Source organism: Schistocerca serialis, chromosome 2, assembly GCF_023864345.2.
Source record: "Schistocerca serialis cubense isolate TAMUIC-IGC-003099 chromosome 2, iqSchSeri2.2, whole genome shotgun sequence".
Lineage (NCBI taxonomy): Eukaryota > Metazoa > Arthropoda > Insecta > Orthoptera > Acrididae > Schistocerca > Schistocerca serialis.
The window spans coordinates 921016997-921033807 of NC_064639.1; the positions used below are offsets into that span (position 1 = coordinate 921016997).

General features: G+C 38.2%; 1 protein-coding gene across 1 annotated transcript in view; it reads right to left on the reverse strand.

Moving 5' to 3' along the window:
- Positions 1–118: 118 nt before the first annotated feature.
- The window catches only part of LOC126458294 (adhesion G-protein coupled receptor G4-like), a 195281-nt gene continuing 178588 nt past the window's right edge, over positions 119–16811 (reverse strand). The window contains exons 10-12 of the mRNA XM_050095234.1: positions 9827–10202; positions 3786–4321; positions 119–817 (exon numbers count right to left, since the gene is read on the reverse strand). Coding sequence (XP_049951191.1) covers positions 239–817; positions 3786–4321; positions 9827–10202 — 1491 coding nt within the window. The 3' untranslated portion in view covers positions 119–238. The remainder of the gene's footprint in view (positions 818–3785; positions 4322–9826; positions 10203–16811) is intronic.

A 16811-nucleotide genomic window follows, 5' to 3' on the forward strand; every position in this document is an offset into this window, starting at 1 on the left:
TTCTAAAAAAAAAAAAAAAAAAAAGTATTGTGATGGAATTTGGATCTGTCTGTAATGAGAAAAATAATTTAATTTTTTGCCTGTGCACAGTAGCAAATCCGAATGAGAATACATAATCTCATAGATGAAAATTCAGTGTTTAATGAAAGAGATGGATTTCTCATAAATCAGATGTTACAGATTGGTATGTATCAAATTATATACATTTATCACAGTGAAGTACTTACTGATAATTTTCTTACATTTTTGAACCATTACAGTGATCTCTGCTTTGTAAAATATGATTGGTCTTGCCCACACTAGCTGTTGTTGAAGTGTTGAGTGTTGAAGATGTGCATGTTAATCGAATATCGATTCCACTTTGCCTCTTACCCACATGATTACACAGCAACTGAGTCCACATAGATCTTGTTTTCTCATCCAAAACTATGGCAAATATGAAGATGGAAAACCCCTGCAGAGAGGCAGTTACATTGAAGACAGCATCCATATGCATCAAGCCAAAAATCCATCCCATCCCAAGTAAGATTGACAGATATATTGCAAACAGTAGCTGTCTGCGAATGCGTTTTTCCATTTGAGAGGCATTTGAAAGTCGCAAGGATTTATGAGATGAGCTGCAGGTAATGTGGATGCATAATGCTAGTATCAGGGTGTTGGCTGCAATTAGCATGTGAGCAGGCACTGTTACACTGAACTGCAGTATCTGACCTCGTGGATAACAATCTGGTGGCTCATATGCTCCTTGTGATGTCCATACAGAAACTCCAGCCAAGGCCAGTGGTAGCATCCAACAAAGAATTGCTGATGCCCAGAGCTGTGGGAAGACAAAATAAATAAATAATTACTTATACTCATGTATTTGTAGCATAAGAGGGACATTTACTTACCATTGTTGAAATAGGAGCATGATTAGTATACATACAACTTTATAAAAATGGTTTATTGTCTAACTTCTCGACTTTTTATTTCTTCATTGGGAGAAACAGAAAAAAGAAAGGTAAGATAACATGTGTCAAAAAGGACATAAAAACACAGCAAATAAGCAGTATCCCAGTAGCAACTGAGTTTCACTTCTGCATGACAGTAGCATATAGTGCAGCATGGCGAACCACACAAGATGGCAAGGACAATTTGTCAAACAAATATTTACCAATACATTTATGTCCTGTTTCAAAACCAGTGTCTCCTAGCATTCGCCAAATCCAAAAGAAATCCACCATGTCGTGCTGGACTCCCTCATCTTGGGTGCCAGCCCATGCTGCTGCTGCTGCTGCTGCTGCTGCACTTTCGGTCTGCTACTTATGCACCAGTGCTGCTCAGTCTCTTCTGGAAAACTAGTTAATCCTAACATCTTACCTCCCACGTTAGCACTTATTCTTACAGCAAATACTACAATAGACTAATTTGGAACTGGTTTACCAGATGACCACATAAAATTCAGTTTAAAAAAACATTTTGTTTGTAATGAGAAATAAATGTTTTCTGTTGAAACTTGCATTTCATGAAACTTAATTAGCCAAACATCTATGCTGACTCCATTTACAAGTTGTAAATATCAGTGAAAACACTAGAAAAATTTTTGCCTAGCCTTATAAGTTTTAAGGAGAAGCTGAAATCTACTTACTTGTATTCTATGATGTGTTTTCTTATTTGTAATTTAAAAAATAGTAAATAGAATTTTGCAAACATTTAATTAGCATTCTTTCATCTAATGACCACAAGAAATGGGTACATCTATATACATGCTCCGCAAGCCATCATACAATGCATGGCAGCGGCTACCTTGTTCCACTGCTAGTCATTCCCTCTCTTGCTCCACTTGCAAATGGAGTGAGGGAAAAATGACTGTGTATATGCTTTTGTACAAGCCCAGATTTATTTTGTGTGCATGGTCTTTAAGAAAGATGTGTGTTGGTGGCAGCAGGACCATTCTTCATTCTGTTGAAAATGCTGGTTCCTCAAACTTTTTCAATAGTCATAGTATGCAGGCTTTCAAAATCAGCAATATTTCTGAATGTTTTGCAAGAAGAGTGTCTTCTTCGCTCCAGAGAGGAACTTATTTGAGTTCACAGAGAATTTTCTTAATACTTGCTTCTTGATCAAACTTAATGGTAATAAATCTAGCAGCACGCTGCTCAATTACTTCACTGTCTTCCTTTAATCTGACCTGGTGGGTGTCCCAAACAATCAAGAGTGGGTTGTGCAATTTTTCTGTGCACAGTTATCCACAAAATAAAGAATATCTTGGCATAAATAAATAAAAATTAAAGATATTGACTCAAAACTTTATTTACAATTCACATGTTGTACTCCTCTACAGCAAAAAATTTGAACCAGGATATAACTGCCTGTTTGAGGTCATTATTGTTTACGAACTGTTTTCCACCCAAAATTTTCTTTAGTTTTGGGAATAAGTGAAAATCACTTGATTCCAAGTCAGGGGTGTAAGGAGGATGTCCAAAAATTTTCCACCCTGGCAATAAGAGTTTGTGTTCGTTCTGAGGTTGTGCATTTTCATGAATCAAAAACAGCTCTACCAATGACCACGTCTCTTGATCTGGATGGAGTGCTGAAGTCATTGAAGAGTTTCACAATAGATCTCGGAATTGACTGTTCTCCTCTTGGCATGAACTCCATGTGGATCAAACACTTTCAGTCCCAAAAAAAACTGCGGGTATCACCTTTCTAGTATTGAGATTTGCTTTTTCTTTTCCGAGTCATGGGGGAGTTTGAGTGGGCTGCTCCACAGACTGATGTTTGTTCTCCGTAGTCTCTTATGAAGTACAAGTTTCATCTCCTGTTACAATGCAGTAAAAATTTGTAACTGAGATTGTCATATTCTGGCAAAAATTCAAGTGCTGCCCACATCTGTTGTGCTATACGGACATCTGTCAAACTCTTAGGCACCCACAGCACTCATTTTTTTGTAGCCAAGATGCTTTGTCACTATTTCATGTGGGAGATATCATGAAATTTGTGGAAAAGATTCATCTAATGTACTTAAAGTGGATGCTGGTTTTCCTGACTTTTCTTTTCAAATTTTGCCTTCAAGTCATTTGTAATGACTCATGGCCACCTGCTCTGATCTTCATTGTGCATACTGGTTCTTCCTTGATTAAACGTAATGCACTGTTTCCTCACTGAATACTCGTTCATTCCTATATCACCATACACATTCTTTATTTGCCTATAAATTCTGATACGTCAAAAATTTTATGAATTTGGAAAATGTGTGACATTAGAGGCGCACTTAACATTTGGTGGGATTTTTAATGGGTACTGTCATTTCAAAAGGTTCCACAACAAAGAGGTGTGACCACTTGACTCATGCCAAGATGAAGGAAGGAACTAACTAGCACACTTGTGACTGTGGTAGTGGAGAATCGGTGCCGCGTATGGTGGACAATCGTTCTTTACTTTCTGGATGACCCTTGTAGATGAACCACAATTTCCATGAATTCTCCCAAAGAACCAAAGTCATTCACAGTCTTTGCTATGACCGACCTAACATATCTATTGTATTTCATGTCAGTTTGCAACGTTATGCCTTGATATTTAATTGACATGACTGTGTCAAACAGTACACCACATTGTATTCAAACATTACAGCATTGTTTTTACTAATCAGCAGCATTAATTTACATTTTTCCACATTTAGAGCAAGGTAGTATTCATCGCACCAAATAGAAATTATGTCCAAGTCTCCTGTCATTTAAAAACAACATTGTCCTGTACTCTTCAGCATACTTTGAGGTAATTTTAAAAGTGTGTGTCATGCTTACCTGCTTTGTAAGGGGTGTAGGAGAAAAATCAAAGAAAGGATTCAACAGTCTTTGGCGCATATGTAGACCAGCCGCAAACATCCACAGGAGAGATGCCAGGAGGAAGACCTGAAGTGTAGCTCCTGACAAAGTGCAGGGAAGGCCAGGCTGAGGACGCCAGTCTGGCAAGAACTCCTCAGCTGTCACACGCACTGACAAAGTGGTTGCTAATCCGCAGAGTGCAATGCATAGCTGTAACTGTACTATTGCACGGCCTTGATGACGCCAATTTGGAAATATTAATGCTGTTACTATTATAGCGACTAGTCCAGCTGTCGACAGTACGCAGCCAACAAGTGCCACATAATGTAGAGCTGTATTGCGAACTGGATTTAAAATTGCTTGATGGTCTCTCCCATGCAGCATTTCACCGAAGTGGGTGGTATGGAAACAGGCACAGCTTGTTAACGTGCTGTCAACTGGTAGGCAACCATCATTTGACCAGCCACCACCAGCATTCAAGTTCCAGAAGACGCATCTGTCCCTTTGATTTCTATCTGTAACAGATTTTACACAAAATAGCTATTTCTCGTCACACTTATAAAACTTTTGTAACCTACAGAACATTTGAAATATGTTATATTAAGTTAGTCCCTATGTGGATGCATAAAGTGATTCCATAAGCTTTTTTCTAAATTCCTAAAGTACCACAATTTTGTAAACCAAAATTCTGTCAGCTTAATAGTCCATCCTAAATAGCAAAATTTTACCTAGCCACTTTTTAAATGGTTGTATAATTTCCAAAATAAAAATCTGCTCATCTGCCAATTTTTAAATAGCTGGAAGTCACTCAGAGTCAGTCAGCACCCACTCCAGGTTGAGCTAACAAGCATACACTCCCGAAATTTGCTAACATTGTAGCTATATGCAGTTTGCAGAAATGCATGCACCTGCACCTACAAAAAATCAGTAAAGTCGATGTCTAAAAACTTCCAAGCGATTTCTGTTACTCAAATTAATGAATATTTTGACTTAACTGTGTTGTGGTTGGTAGGAGGTTTGAGCTGTCATTATTGTGTGAGTGAGTTATTGTTGAGTGTTATGACTTTAATTGATGAGTGAACTAAGTGAGCTATACAGGGTGATTCAAAAATGCATGTAAATATTTTAAGGGTGTATTTGTGAGGTAAATATAAGACAAAAATGTTCTATAAATGTTTTTCCATAAACGTTTAATTCCAGAGTTATCGTTAAATACGAAAGTCATGTCCGTATCAAAACGACGGCAGTGCAAGCAGCAGGATGCCATATTCTGGTACGTAATTCACATACGTATCTCCCAACAGTTGATTCGAAACTGCATGAATAGTGTTTGTTTTTGTTTGCACGTGATGTTTACTCCTACTGTACGGAAGATGGCGCTGATGTTGTTGGTAACGGAAAAGTACGTCCTGTCGTTCATTCATCGTCGGAAGGCTAAAGGTTTCGTGCACATGATGTACTCAAACAGTGAGTATGCTGATATGCACCTTGTGTATGGTGCAGCAGATGGAAATGCACTTGCAGCAAGACGAAGGTACAGTGAGCTGTTTCCAGGAAGACGGTTACCAAGTCATCAGACGTTTGTATCTGTGGACAGACGTATGCGGGAGTATGGCATTCGTCCTGGGCCACATTCAGGTCGACCACTTGAGCATGCAGTGAACGTGGAGGAACATGTTTTGGACCTGGTAGACCAAGATCCATCTATCAGTACGAGACAAATTAGTGCAGCTGTACGACTTCCACAATCTACTGTATGGCGGCTGCTTCGGAGACAACAGTTGCATCCATTTCACCTGCAAAAAGTGCACGAATTGACACCTGAAGACTATCCTCGCCGTCAGCAATTCTGCCAGTGGTTACAAGAGCGTCATTTGAATGATCCAATGTTCATTCGGCGGATATTATTCACAGATGAGGCCATGTTTACTCGTGCGGGTGTAATCAATTCGCATAATATGCACCAGTGGGCTGTCGAGAATCCTGGCGCGAGAATTGTGCGTGGATATCAACATCAATTCTCCATAAACATTTGGTGTGGTATTGTGGGGAATTACTTACTCGGACCTCATGTTCTGCCTCCAAGGCTGAATAGGCACGCGTACTGCGAATTTTTGGAGGGAGAATTGCCTGGATTGTTACAGGATGTCCCTCTTGCAACACGAGCCACCATGTGGTTTATGCACGATGGTGCTCCCGCCCATTACAGCCGCAACGTAAGGGCGTACCTCAATTCTGCGTATCCACATCGATGGATAGGTCGCGGAGGACCAATTGCTTGGCCAGCCAGATCACCTGACCTGAACCCTTTAGACTTTTATTTATGAGGCCGACTAAAGACATTGGTGTATTCTTCTGCAGTACCGAACAGAGAAGTGCTACAACAAAGAATTGAAGGTAGTTGTGAAATTATTCGTGGAGAGTTGAACGGACTGTGTAATGTGCAGAGATCATTGATGCGACGAGCACGGGTCTGTCTGCAAGTTCAGGGACAGCATTTTGAACATGCATTGCATTAAGATTTGTGCAAATACAGTACAGTACAGTACAGTCTGTAAAATGCTTCAATTTTCCTTAGTTATTGTGCATTGCTGTAGTTCAATCAACAGGACCTAAATTAATACAGTGTTCGCGAGGAATTGTTTCAGTTTGTTACGTCACGTTTATTTATCAGTTTGCGTTGTTAGTCCAAATGCACTGTAATTAAACTGTGAACTCTGGGAATTAAATACCTTACGTTGTATTGAATGTATTATCCTGTTTTGTTCATAACTCTGTAATAAGCCAAGTATGGAAAAAATTGTATAGAACATTTTTGTCTTATATTTACCTCACAAATACACCCTTGAAATATTTACATGCATTTTTGAATCACCCTGTATAGTTTACTTTAATTTCAAAAGATTACTACAAGGCAATACTGTATCATGACTTTTGTGTAAATATGGACAGTGTTTTGTGCCAGTCTTGATTACTTCATTTAGTGACTTGTTAGAACTACCATCGATTACTGGCCAGTGCTTCATCAATGTCTGATATTTTCACAAAGTGCGAAAACAGATTACCATCCAAACCATATAAAATTGAGGCATCAAAAAGTGTAATCTATGCTGTGATGGCGTTTACATTTTTGTTGGGCAAACACCATCAAGAGTAGGGTTTCAGCTTCAAGACAACAGAAAGACTTGCTACTAAGGAAGCGATGGAGACGACAGAAAATCAACTTGGAGCTCTATATCTAGTTTGAACAGTTTGTAAGTGAAGACATAGAACAGTAGTTTTGTACACTATTTTATGAGTCTTTTTAAATGGTAACTTCACCTCTGTCCATTTTCACCATCCTCCTTGGAATACTGATTCATTACTGTGGACAGATTTCATGTTTTGCTATCAAAAACTGCTTTAATTATTTAGGTGGGTATTCCATTTCACCTAGTCATTTTTTGTATGTAAATTGAAGTGGGGGAGCAGTGAAAGGTAAATTGAGGAAAGGGAAGGGATTACCAACGTCAGCTGCATCAGAACATTACTCGGAATCAGTGGCCTCGAGTGAAAATGTGTATCAGACCGGGTTTCGAACCCAGGATCTCCTGCTTACTGTTAGACATTTTAAATCGTTGCCATTTATTCTGCTTAATGTCCCGATGCAGCTGTAATCAGTAATCCCTTCCCTTTCCTTTCCCCTGCCCCCCCCCCCCCCCACTTTCAATTTACACACAATGTATCACAGACAATGTATCACAGACAGCTGCTGATTCTGCGTGGTGTCTGTTCTTTTGGACATGTCTGAGAGAACAGACACCACACATTCATATAATAGTAATTTTTTGTATTTTTAAAGTTTTTTTGTGCTGTAATTTATTTTTAAGTTTAAAGTTTACCTTTCTTCTGGTACAAACTAAAGGGCTGTGTGTAATTAGGCAACCACTAACATCAGCATTTGATTTTGATACATATTGCTACACATTCCATATCTGGACAATGCACTTGCAATATGGATCTATGGAACATGATATAAGTAAAAAATAAATATATGAAGAAATTGGTGATATATTCTGAGATGTAAGAAGAATTTATAATTATTTTGTCTCCTATGTTTCAGAAATAGCTGTTATAAGTAAACATTTTTTTTATAATGGGGCATACTGCCTTTGAACAAGGAAGTGATGAGCAACAAACAGGCACATTTATATCTATATTTAAAAGTAGACTATAACTCATATACATTTATGGCCACTGCACCTATCTTCCATTCATCACACCTTCTATGAGTTGAGCAGCAATCTGTTTTAATTCACATTTCCTTTGACTTGTTTCCATAATTCAGTGTAAAATTTTTGTTTACTTTTTGTTTAGCCATTTCACGACACTAAATATGATTCTTACACATTGTTAAAAATATGATTCTTATACATTGTTAAAAATATGATTCTTATACATTGTTATAAATACGATTCTTATACATTGTTATAAATATGATTCTATATCACTGAACATCGAGGAATTGTACATTTTGTAACAGATGATAACTGGAGGGCTAAAAATTGTAGGTGAACACCAGACTTGACTACAGAAAGCAGGCTCAAAAGTATGTTGCTGTAGTGTTGCAGAGATGAAAAGGTTTGCACAGGATAGACTAGTGTGAAGAGCTGCATCAAACAAGTGTTCGGACTAAAGACCATAACAATAACAACAACAACAACAAATCACTGAACATATTTTATTAAATGCAGGTTAGTGTTTCTGGGCACTGTGGCCTCACAGTGGGGTTGGGATCGCATTGACTGAAGACAACAGTGGCCACGTGTGAGTTGTGCATTTATGAATATCCGAGTTTCTCTTTGTCTGATGAAGGACATTGTCCAATAGCTAAAAGCCATCCAGCAATTTACTTTTAGATGTGCAGATCTGCTGCTCAGTGGTTCCTCTATGCAGTGGTGGTACATATGGGGGGTGTGCGCTCCCCTTTTGGGGCCACCTACATTGCCACTCTCACCGCCCCCACCAGTAAGCCCACACGCCATTCTTTTGTTTCTGTCATCAGTCAACTTGACTGAATTGCGATCTGACTACCCTACTCTGCACACACTGTACAAAATATTTGCTTGTCTACCTGCACCTATTGCTACAGTAGAAAGAAGTTTTTCAACATTGTGCCGTACAAAGACACGGCTGAGGTCGACAATGGAGGAGGTTTGATTTAATGGCTTATCTCTGTTGAATACTCATCCTGACATTAATTGTTCTATTGGCGATGTAATGAACTAATTTGCCAGGAAGAATAGGCACATAGAATTCATCGTTTGATGAAGAGAACCGTAATTGTAACTTTTATATCATTAGATGGCATTATCTTGTATATGTGTATGATCAGTTTAAAGAAAGCTTTCTTAAACTTTGCACGTGACTTGATAATTTTTTATTACGGTGAAAGTAAAGGTAACTCAAGATATCTTTAGCGCACCATCATTGAGGTTTTTCTTTATGTGGTGATAGCTATCTATCCTAATTTGTATTGTTATTCCGCCCTTAATTATCCAGTGTTTAGTTATCACTGTCACATCTTTCGGTGCTCCTTATCACCCCATTGTACATTTGATTATACTTTTTTGCACAGAGTTTTAATTTTAATGTAGTATTATTGTATTTAATGAATGAGTGCTGTGTAATCTGGGACCACAACCAACGTACTTTTTAATCTGTGAAAAAACAGAATGAATGACATGAATTGCAACTTAGTCCCACAAACTACAAAAGCACCTACTGCCTCTGAAATGTGAACCATGGACAATAATATTTATATCTGTATTTTTCTGTTACTTATATTTTTACTGTTATGTTCTAGACTTTATTTAAAATTGCAATCTCAGTGTAGTCCATATGTTCATGACTGGTGGTGTAACAAGATAGCTTTGGTAATAAAAAGTAGTCCTACGTTTTATGTAAATGGTCATCCATAACTTTTCCATTCATTTGATCTACAATAATATAATAATATGATCAAAGGAATGAGAACTTACCATAAATGTTAAGAAAAGAGCCAGTTTTGGAGTCCAGGTTGTATTTTAGGAGAAGTGGATAGTCAAGATTCATGTGAGTGCGACCATTAACTGTCACACCCATTATGGTTGACAATTTTATTCTCTGCACATTCTGCTGTATAAAAAGTTTATCATTCCAGAAGATGCTGATAACTATCCTGTCGTGGTGTCCTCTCAATTCATCCTTTGATAAGCAAGATCTTCTGAGCTGAGCAATCAGTTCGGTTTCGGATAAGTTGTCTGTAGCAACTCCCATCAGAGAAGAAAGAAGCTGCAGGGGCAACACGGCAGCAGCACGAACTCCTTTTGCTGTCAGTGTGTCTGCTGTGTCATTCCACCTCAAAATTACAATTTCCTAAGTTTGAACAACACACAATATTGTAAAATGTTTGGCCACACTTCAAGATAAAATTAACATAATGAGGTATACAATACATCAGATGTAAATTTTGCATTTAAGTAAAGGAAAACCATGCTAATTAAACTAATGTGACAATATGGTTTATGATTAATGAGCTCTTTACAGAAGAATATATTCTGCCACTGTTTGATGTCTTCTACTACCATTTGAAAAAATGGACTTCCATCATATTTAGTTTTCATAATTTTTTGCTTCCCCACTAAATTAACATTCAAAATGTAAACATATTTTAATGAATTTATTTATTTACTATTTATATTTTATTTATATACACATTCCACTGATCTACCGCTACATCTGTACACTCTAATTAATCCAACCGTGTCTTTGGTATCCATATGTAGGGGTAGATTCATCCCTTTAAGCTGGTTCTAGGAAATTTCTAAGTAGATTTTCATCGGCTACTTTGCAATGTGTCTGCAAATGTCTACCAGTTCATTTCTTCTAGCACCCTTGTGATGCTCTCCCATCAACATTATCTCCCACGAACAAACGTGACAATTTGTGCTGCCCTTCTTTGTACCCATACAATATCCCCTGTTAGTCCTATTTGGCAAAGGTCCCACACACTTGAGTAGTTTCTAGGATGGGTCACATGAGTGTTTTGTGTGCAGTCTTGTTTGTAGACTAATTGCATTTCCCTAGTATTCTACCAGTGAACTGTAGTCTGCCACATGCTATATCTGCAACTGAGATTAAAAAGAGTTGACTGATTCTAATTGTGACTCTCTGATATTATACTCACTAAATATGACCTTTTTTTGTGGAGATCACAGTTTCAAGTTTCTGAACATTAAAAACAAGTTGCAGCACTTTAAAATCTTACCATGATTTGCCTGAATATTTCATCCTTTTATGCATGTGGTACACTAGGATGTGGAATGAGTTAAAGGATATATAAATGTAAATTACATGGAACAGATGGTGAGGGAAGGATAGTTAATTTATAGAAACAACTGCAGGAAAAAAAATTATAACAAAACAGAAACTAAGTGAAAAAAGAGATCACACAAGGATTAGCAATGGCATCAACAATACATAAAAAACAAACAATAAAATATAAGCATAAAAATTCTATATGTCTGTTTAAATGGCCTCTAATGAGTAAAAAGTTTTATCAAGTAAGTACATCTTTATTTTAGTTTTAAACAATGTATTGTTATTGCACAGACCTTTCATATTATTTGGCAATTAATTAAGTATTTTAATACAGTGATATGGAACAACTTTGTGTACCTGAGGTAGATTTCTGAAATCACAATGAAGGTAGCTGCCTTTGTAGTGTTAACGTGGTACATTGGTTTCATAGTGCACAGGATTGTCAGCCATGAAGCTCATAATGGAATAAACATTAGGAAGTAAAAGGAATAAGATAGGACCACAATTAAGAGAACAACAACAAGGATTTTGGCCTGGAAGATCAATTATAAATGCCATATTATTTACAGCCAGACAAACTGAAAGGGGGGGCGGGTGGGGAATGCGAATTTGGGAAAAACACTGTAGTTGCAGTATACATAAAAAGGCTTATGACACTGTTAGAATGGAACAGAGATGGCAAGGTCAGAATAGACTGAAAGTATATTCCCTCTTTCCTGATGAAGCAACCGTTGGTTGTGAAAGCTTGAATTTTGTGTGTGTATTTGTGTGTCTATCAACATACCAACGCTTTCGTTTGGTAAATTACATCATCTTTGTTTTTAGATATATTTTTCCCCATGTGGAATGTTTCCCTCTATAATAGAGGGAAACATTCCACGCGGGAAAAATATATTTAAAAACAAAGATGATGTGACTTACCATACAAAAGCGCTGGCAGGTCGATAGAAACACAAACAAACAAACACATACATACACACAAAATTCTAGCTTTCGCAACCAATGGTTGCTTCGTCAGGAAAGAGGGAAGGAGAGGGAAAGACGAAAGGGTGTGGGTTTTAAGGGAGAGGGTAAGGAGTCATTCCAATCCCGGGAGCGGAAAGACTTACCTTGGGGAAAAAAGGACAGGTATACACTCGCGCGCGCGCGCGCACGCACACACACACACACACACACACACACACACACACACACATTCCACGTGGGAAAAATATATCTAGAAACAAAGATGATGTAACTTACCAAACGAAAGCGTTGGTATGTTGATAGACGCACAAATAAACACAAACACACACACACACACACACACACACACACACACACAAAATTCAAGCTTTCGCAACCAACGGCTGCTTCATCAGGAAAGAGGGAAGGAGAGGGAAAGACGAAAGGATGTGGGTTTTAAGGGAGAGGGTAAGGAGTCATTCCAATCCCGGGAGCGGAAAGACTTACCTAAGGGGGAAAAAGGACAGGTATACACTCGCGCGCACACACACACACACACACACACACACACACACATATCCATCCGCACATATCGGTGTGTGTGTGTGTGTGTGTGTGTGTGTGTGTGTGTGTGTGTGTGTGTGTGCGCGCGGCGCGCGTGCGAGTGTATATCTGTCCTTTTTCTCCCCTTAGGTAAGTCTTTCCACTCCCGGGATTGGAATGACCCCTTACCCTCTCGCTTAAAACCCACATCCTTTCGTCTTTCCCTCTCCTTCCCTCTTTCCTGATGAAGCAGCCATTGGTTGTGAAAGCTTGAATTTTGTGTGTGTGTTTGTGTTTATTTGTGTTTCTATCAACATACCAACGCTTTTGTATACGCAACAGACAATCAAGAACTTCTACAAAATGTGTGTGAACTGTGTTGTAATAGACTGCAAAAACTCGGATTGGTTTATAATGGACAAAGGGGTTTGGCTAGGATGTGTGATCTCACCAGTGCTTTCTAAAATAGTCACAGACATAATACAGAAAATTTGGCAAGGGTCAACAGCAGACAATATGAAAATCGTAGCATATGCAGATGATGTGATGATTTGGGAAGAAAATGAGCAGAACTTGGAAGAACAACTAAATAGCTTGTGAGAATAATTTAAGGAGGCGGCATGGAAATAAGTGTAACAAAAAGTGAAGTTATGCAAATGAATGGGAAAAATGAAAGATGTAAGTTGCAATGAAAAAGTTATTGAAGTAAATTAAACAAGAAAAAAAAACATCAAGTTTGAAATTCCAGAAAGAATAGAAAATTGTTCAAAATTTTATTGTGTATTGGACACAAATAGAAATAGGAAAATATCTGCCAAGGCAAAGATCATGACGTACATTATCTGTCAACTGACCTATGGATCAGAATACTGGATTTGGACAAAGTAAGATCTGAGCAGAAAACAAGCAACAGAGATGTGTTTCCTAAGAGGGATCCCGAGTAAGATGGGAAGGGATAGGACAAGGACTAGAACAATCAAAACATCCGGCAGATGAAGATCTAAAAGAAACTATGTACAGTAACAGGCTTAAATGCTCTGGCCATACTAAAAGAACGGGATGAGAAAGACTTCCAAGAAGAGCCCTCAAATGGACAGAATCTGAACAAAGATCAACCGGAAAACCATGAACAAGATGGATGGATTAGGTGAAGGGTAGTGTGAACCAAAGAGGCCTGGAGTTAGAGGCAATTCTGAATGGTAGCCTGCGAGAAAAGAGAAGTTTGGAAGAGACTCTGTGAACGACCTGCATAAGCAGAAATGTTTCATGAAGAAGTATGTATCTCAAGTTTCTTAAATTCTTAAAAAGATTATGACATGAGGTTCATGGGCAATCTGCACATCATTTGGACAACTGTTTTCTGCAAAAAGAAAATTTTCTTTGATGTTTAAGTATTGCCCCAGAAGATAATTTCAGAGCACGTGATAGAGTGGAAATACCCAAAATAACTGGACTCTGTGATGCTGATATCCCCAAAATGTGAGATTATCCTAATGGCAAAAGTAGCCTAGGACAACTTTTTTTATGGTCTGCAGGACATCATGTTCCCATTTAACCTTGCTAGATATGTGAAGCCCTCTGAATCTGGTGCAGTATACTTTTTGTATTTGCTTATTGTCATGTAAAACAGGTATCTCCTATGGGAATTTATGTTCAGAGCTGAACTGGATATGATTAGTTTTTCTCAAGTTTACTGACAGTTTGGTTACTTTGGGCTAGATTAGGAGTTCTGAAAGTAGCCTTCTGGCAACAGGCTCTAGATCGGCAGACTGCTTGTTGTTTATCACAATATTTGTCTTCTTCTTTTCTTTTTCCTACCGAGTGCGAGGCCTGTTGGCCTGTTATGGTCTCGTTGAGAAGTTCTACTGCCAATTTTCTATTCATCAACCTTGTGAACTTAAGTCACACAAATGAGTTAAAAACTGTATAGTGGAGATGCTGAGTCGCAGTCGTGTGTGTGTGTGGGGGGGGGTCTATTCTTGACGAAGGCTTCACCGACCGAAAGCCTTATTTGTGACAGTCTTTTTGTTGTGCCTGTATGCGACCTTAGCATTTCCGCTATATGGTGAGGCAATTTTCCTTTTCAAATATTGTTACATTCCATCCTGTATTTTCCATTGCTTGAAATGAGTTAAAAATGTTTGCTTATGTTTGTGAATTTGAATAATGAAGTCTGCATCACTGCATGTAATATAACACAAAAATGCCCTCAATGGCTAAGTGCAAATAATCATAGGTAAGGTAGATTATATAATGGTAAGACAGGAGATTTAGGAATCAGGTTTTAAATTGTAAGACATTTCCAAGGGCAGATGTGGACTCTGACCACAACTTATTGGTTATGAACTGTATATTAAAACTGAAGAAACTGTGAAAAAATGGGAATTTAAGGAGATGGGATCTGGATAAACTGAAAGAACCAGAGGTTGTAGAGAGTGTCAGAGAGAGCATTGGGGAACAATTGACAAGAACGGGGGAAGAAATACAATAGAAGAAGAATGGGTAGCTTTGAGAGATGAAATTGTAAAGCCGGCAGAGGATCAAGTAGGTAAAAAGACGAGGGCTAGTAGAAATCCTTTGGTAACAGAAGAGATATTGAACTTATTTGATGAGAGGAGAAAATATAAAAATGCAGTAATTGAAGTAGGCAAAAAGGAATACAAATGCCTAAAAAATGAGATCAACAGGAAGTGCAAAATGGCTAAACAGGGATGGCTAGAGGACAAATGTAAGGATGTAGAGGCATATATCACTACAGGTATGATAGATACTGCCTACAGGAAAATTAAAGAGGCCTTTGGACAAAAGAGAACCACTTGTATGAATATCAAGAGCTCAGATGGAGAACCAGTTCTAAGCAAAGTAGGGAAATCAGAAAGGTGGAGGGAGTACACAAAGTGTCTATACAAGAGTGAGGACATACATCAAGATGAAATGGGAGATATGATACTGTGTGAAGAATTTGTCAGAGCACTGGAAAACCTAAGTCGAAACAAGGCCTCAGGAGTAGACAACATTCCATTAGAGCTACTAATAGCCTTGGGAGAGCCAGCCCTGACAAAACTCTACCATCTGATGAACAAGATGTATGAGACAGACAAAATACCCTCAGACTTCAAGAAGAATATAATAGTTCCAATCCCAAAGAAAGCAAGTGCTGACAGGTGGGAATATTACTGAACTCTCAGTCTAATAAGTCACGGCTGCAAGCTACTAACACGAATTATTTACAGACGAATGGAAAAACTGGTAGAAGACAACCTTGGGGAGGATTCCGTAGAAATGCGACATGTGTTTCTAGCATTTGTAGACTTAGAGAAGGCTTTTGATAATGTTGATTATAATACTCTCTTTCAAATTCTGATGGTGGCAGGGATCAAATACGGGGAATGAAAGGCAATTTACAATTTGTACAGAAGCCAGATGGCAGTTGTCAGAGTCAAGGGGCATGAAACGGAAGCAGTGTTTGGGAAGGGAGTGAGACAGGGTTGTAGCCTATCCCTGATGTTATTCAATCTCTATATTGAACAAACAGTAAAGAAAAAAAAAATTTAGAGTAGGAATTAAAATCAATGGAGAAGAAATAAAAACTTTGAGGTTTGCCGATGACATTGTAATTCTGTCGGAGACAGCAAAGGACCTGGAAGAGCACTTGAATGGAATGGACAGTGTCTTGAAAGGAGGATATAAGATGAACATCAACAAAAGTAAAACGAGGATCATGGAATGTAGTCGAATTAAGTCAGGTGATGCTGAGGGAATTAGATTAGGAAATGAGACACTTAAAGTAGTAGATGACTTTTGCTATTTGGAGAGCAAAATAACTGATGATGGTTGAAGTAGACAGGATATAAAATGTAGATTGGCAGTGGCAAGGAAAGTGTTTTTGAAGAAGAGAAATGTGTTAACATCGAGTGTAGATTCCAGTGGCAGTAAGTCTTTTCTGAAAGTATTTGTATGGAGTGTAGCCATGTATGGAAGTGGAACATGGACAATAACTAGTTTAGATAAGAAGAGAACAGAGGATTTTTAACTGTGATGCTACAGAAGAATGCTGAAGATTAGATGGGTAGATCATGTAACTAGTGAGGAGGTACTGAATAGAATTGGGGAGATGAGGAATTTGTGGCACAACTTGACAAGGAGAAGGGATCAGTTGGTAGGACGTGTTCTGAG